This window comes from Anneissia japonica, unplaced genomic scaffold (genome assembly GCF_011630105.1).
Source record: "Anneissia japonica isolate Jap-2015-1 unplaced genomic scaffold, ASM1163010v1 scaffold284955_len43787_cov95, whole genome shotgun sequence".
Taxonomy (NCBI): domain Eukaryota; kingdom Metazoa; phylum Echinodermata; class Crinoidea; order Comatulida; family Comatulidae; genus Anneissia; species Anneissia japonica.
The window spans coordinates 2,165-7,383 of record NW_022725040.1 but is presented as its reverse complement, the minus strand read 5'-3'; the positions used below and the strand labels follow the sequence as shown (position 1 = coordinate 7,383).

General features: G+C 41.1%; 1 protein-coding gene across 1 annotated transcript; it reads left to right on the top strand.

Moving 5' to 3' along the window:
• Positions 1–3,119: 3,119 nt before the first annotated feature.
• LOC117112649 lies at positions 3,120–3,671 on the top strand. The gene has a single exon (XM_033255757.1). It carries the CDS (start codon positions 3,120–3,122, stop codon positions 3,669–3,671), a length of 552 nt encoding a protein of 183 aa, XP_033111648.1.
• Positions 3,672–5,219: the final 1,548 nt, after the last annotated feature.

Genomic DNA, 5,219 nt, shown 5'->3' with positions numbered 1-5,219 from the left:
GTTTCTGTACAGGACTTGGTGTGGTAATTAGTTTTCCGGTCTCGATTTGAGCACCTTTGTCATTTTCTGCATCATTTCCATTTCCTGGTGTTAAGTTTACATTGCTGACGTTTTGGGCATAGTTACAGGAGATGTTTTAACGATAAGCGCCGCAGCAAACTGAAGTGCTTCCTGCTTTTCAGTGTCGCGTGCCTGTTGGCGGGTTACGGCTAAAATGTCGGAGGGCCATTTAACATCATATGGGTTACCTTTTATAACCTCATTACCAGCAACAAATCCTTAGGAGTACCTTTGCTTACAACTGCTTTTAATTTACCGTTATAAGCTTTGCATTCTACATATATTTCTACCACTGGGCGGGATACGGATTTACCAGTGTCACCTCGTATTGTTTCAGTTTTATTCAAATAATCGTATGATCGGACAAATGTACTTTTAACTACGCTTTGGGAACAACCGATGTCTATACGACTGGTTGCCTTTTGGGCATTAATTGTGCCGTGGAGTAACCATGGGTTATTGTTAAATTGTCTAGTAGTAAAGCAACATGTATTATTATTCTTGGACATAAATAGTCATTGATTTGATGGGAGTGAGGATTGGTGTTTCTCTGCGTAATTTAGTGGGCAATCTCTACTAAAGTGACCTACCTTGTGGCAACGGTAACATGTCTGATTGCGAGGGCCTGTGTAAGATTGGGTACGGGGGACATTGCTGTGGGTGGAATGGGTTGTAAAAAGGGAGGTGGGATGGGATATCTTTGGTTTAGGGGCATCTCTGGGTGGGGTATTAAATATGGGTGATGATCTAGCACTAGATGAGGAGGGTGTGTTAGGCAGTGATGAAAATTGTCTTGGCTGAGATTTGGTTACGGTTTTAATCCAAGACCTGCCTTTAAATTCGATAACGTTGTCCGTAATCCTAGCAAATTCTTGGAACGTTTTTGGTTTTTCATCTTTGACCAATGACAAAAGGGGATAAGGCAATTTAGTAAGGGCTTGGGCAGGTAGGAAGAAATCTAAAATTTCTTTAGTATCATCGAAAATTACTTTGGCAGACAAAAGCCACATTTTCATATCGCGGTCTAATTTACCTACTCACTCTTTCGCGGACATTGTAAGTGGTTTTGGGATTTGCTTAAATCGGCGTTTGTACGAATCGGTTGTCAGCTGATACTTGAGGAGGATTGCTGACTTTAGATCAGCATAAGTAAAGGGTTCATTTAGGCATATAATTGTAGGCCTCTCTAGCTTTTCCTGTAAGCTTTAGTAGAAGGTAAAGGAAAAACTGTTCGTTAGGGATCTGACATTGATGTGCAATTCTCTCAAAACATGTTAAATATGTGTCAAAGTCAGCAATTTCATTAATTTTAGAAATTTTATTGATGGGGCTATTTGTGCTGTCTAAATGTCGAGGGTAAGACTGAGGCTGTTGACCTGAATTTATTAGTTCCAGCTCTAGTTCTTTAGTTCCAATCTTCATGCATTCTAGTTCAATCGGGGCGTGTATTTGGTAAAGTTTAGAATTACAAGTCATGATCGGACTCCCATACATAGTATGAGAATCCGATCATGACTGGTAATTCTAGTGTTCAATTCTTGGGAATTGTCGAAAAAGCCAAAGGGGTGGACAGTAAGGGTATCTTCAGCGTTAGTCTTGGTTTGCAATCTGGTTTGTCGTTTATTCGCCATACTAACGATTAAAGGAAGTTTAAATCTTAACAAACTTACTGTGAACAAATTAACATAAAGATAAAAATGCAAAGCCTCCGTCTATAACTGTAAGAGAATTAGTTGAGATTGGTTACTCACCCTCTTGTGTGAAGCGCTCTGTTCCTGTAAATGTTCACTTCAATAAAATCTTGTCAAATTCTGATAACTTCTTAAAGTTCTTGCAAAACTTCAGAATCAAAGTTCACTTCTTGTAAAAAAAAATATAGTATGGTCTAAGGTGCTTATAGCTTAGAACCAATGCTAGCCACCAAGTATCGGTAACGTGTCGAGAGCCAAGGCAATGTAATAAGGTAGCAGAAGACAAACGTAAAATAGGCCTAGTTGCAAATATACTTTAATATAAAAACAACAATTTTGAGGAGTACACTGATTAGGACTGATGTAATTGTCTCTAAAATCAATACTCGAACTGATTTCCTAACTAAACACAGGTACATATATACATAGGGACAGGAAACAGGGATTGATGACTCATTTAGTTAGTAATGGTCATCATAATTTGGGAACACATGCTTTACTGTGTGGTGGCAACTTCCTGGAGGAATAGGAAAATTCAACCTCATTACCTACAGGTACACTACTACAGGTATGCTCTGGGGAACAAGAGGGGTGAACGCCTTAGGTGCCATGCAACTATAGGGTACTATGTTTCAGAAGTATAATAGTATAAACGTTGTATAAATCACTAACTTTATGTTTTCTTACTTTGTTTTGTTTATATTTTACATTAGTCTGGTCGTTTTACTGATTTACCAGGGAAAAATTGTTAACAAAGCTTTTTTTTGTATCAATCGACACGCATGGGTATCCTCTTTAACATCCGAGAACTCCTCTTCAAACCTCCTTGGTGAAAAAATGTTATAGTTATTTTAGTGAGCCCCCCCCCCCATTTTCAGTTAAACTTCAATCTTTTCTCATAGAATTGGTAATACTTTAAGCATACCTACATAACGTAGGCTGTCGTAACCAGTACCGTAACCTATATCAGGTATTTATAGGAGACCCAGGAGGAACCTGTATGCCCATGGTGGAATTCCGGGAGGGGTACGATGTGAGATGGGATGGTGAAAGCCCTCAGTAGTTGAAGAATTCTAGCATGTAAATGTAAGTTTATCATCTTAATAGTATTTAATGAAAGCTAATTTGGTTAATCACAGACTTTGCTTTAAAGGGGAAAAGGAGATTTGCGTCAATGCCTGGGAGCACACTTTGCCGTCTGGAAAATCGGCCTTTTTTCGGGGTCATTGCCCCTTCCCCTGTCAGGGACATCGGCACCTCTCGGGGACATGAGATGCACAGTCGTAGTGCTGGTATTTGCTCGATGGGGGTTTGATGTTCCAAAATAGAGGAGGAAAGGGTGGGTGCGATGCCACCGACGTCTGGCCGATGTCCCCGACAGGAGACTGGAGGAAAAGCAAGATCATCGGCTCCATGCTGTGTAGCTCATCCGATATTACAACACGATGTATTATGGGAAACATTGCCTTTCAGTCTTTCTCGAAGATTTGGATCCGCAGGTCACGAATTCCTCTGAAAAAGAAATTACGTCTATACGCTGCCTGCGTGCTAATAATGATGTACAATTCCAACAGCTGGGCAGCTCCAAAGGTAGCCATGGATAAACTTGATGCCTACCACCGGAAACACATCCGTGCTGTCACATGTCACCGATGGCCACACAGCTTCATTTCAAATGATACTTTATACAGCATGTGCAACGCTACTCCCCTGTCAACTAAAGTGGCCCAATTGAGGTGGTCCATGTTTGGACATGTGCTACGAATGCCAGAGAACACACCTGCACAAAGAGCTCTAGAATTTGCTGTAGTTGCATCCAACAAGTACCAAGCTCGCAAAGGGCGTCACTATACAAACTTACTCAGTACGCTGCGAGCAGACCTCAAGGAGGCAAAGATGGGAACTCTCAGAACGTGCTAGAAACTAGGGGAGATAAGGATACTCGCGAGTGACAAAAAAAATGGCCTCAAATGAAGAAGGACTGATTGCAGCTGTAGGAATTTTCGACTGCTACAGAAACAGTATCCAGTTAAATATGTTATATAAATATGCTTATAGGCCTTTTATATGATAGGTCTATTTAATTCTTTGTTTTTGTTTTTTGCTAATAGCCGAATTTGTTTTAGTGAATGAATAAAAAAGAATCTTAACTGCAATGAGCCGCTATTTTATGTTGTTCTTCTTGTTTCACCGCTCTCTGAATTAAGAGGCCGACTAGAACCTCTGTCATGGCCCTGGCATAAAACCACGATTATATCTGTCTCTTATACACATCTAGATGTGTATAAGAGACAGATACAATGCTTAATCCTTAATTTAATTTAATTTATGATTTTAACTGATAGGTATGCCTTGTGTTTTCCCACAGCATTGTTTTTTCCTATTATTTTGCCTTTTAATTTGTATATAAATACGGCTCCTCCCTGACCCACTCGTCCTTTTTCAAAAGCAAAGTATGCTTTACTTATGTACGACAGTGACGGCAAACTGGGTTTCGGCAACCTGAGTTTCGGCAAACCGGGTTGTCATGATTCAGTTAACTGGAACCCAGTTTGCGGTTTCAGCAAAGCGGCCTGAACTAGGCAAATTAGGTTTCGGTAAACTGGTTTTCGGTAAACTGGTCAGCTGAAATTTGGGCTTTTCAAGCTGTTTTCATATGCCTTAAATCTAATACCATAGAACTGAAAAAGAAGAATAGATGTTTTGGTCAAATAAGCTGTGTGATGGGGGAGCAAGATACAGTGCTGTCGAAAAGAGCTGTCTCTCCTTACCGGGGAGAAAAAAAAAAAGCAATTCGTAGAGAATGTATACAGAATGCACAACTTTAACATCAATTAAATAAGCCTTTCAAATCCTTGTCTACAGAGTTTTGGGCTGCCCTTGGCCACGCCTATTTCCATCACGAATATTGGTTTTCTCTAGAACAATACCCCACCTATGTCAGAGATACCGGGACCCCCACCACCGAGGGAAAGGGGTTGGTTTTGCCGGACAAGGAGTCGATATCTCTGATGGAAAGGCTAATCTTTTTGGCGGAAGCCCAGGTGGGCGGGGCCAGTGGCAGCCAAGAACCCCAGTGGCAGATCCAGGAATTTGAATTAGTGGAGATTCAGGGTGGGACTTGCACAGATGGAGAGCTTAGACCCAGCTCCAGATCCAGCCCCACCATGATTGATGGGGCTGGATGATTACGGTACCTCTAGATGGCTGGAATGGCAATCTCAGACTTATAATGTGGATTTTTTAAACGTTGAATAATTTATATTGGGTGGGGAGAGGGTGGTGGCCGGCTGGGCCTCCTTGAATCCGCCACCGAACCCTTCATGGGTAGGGCAAAACTATTGAAACTCTGACTATTTAGGAATTTAAAAGGCTTATTTAATTGATTCCATAGCTACATTTTCTGCATAGGTTTTTCCTAGGGGAAATCACTGTCCATTGGCCCACATTTAGCGCCACACCATTGCA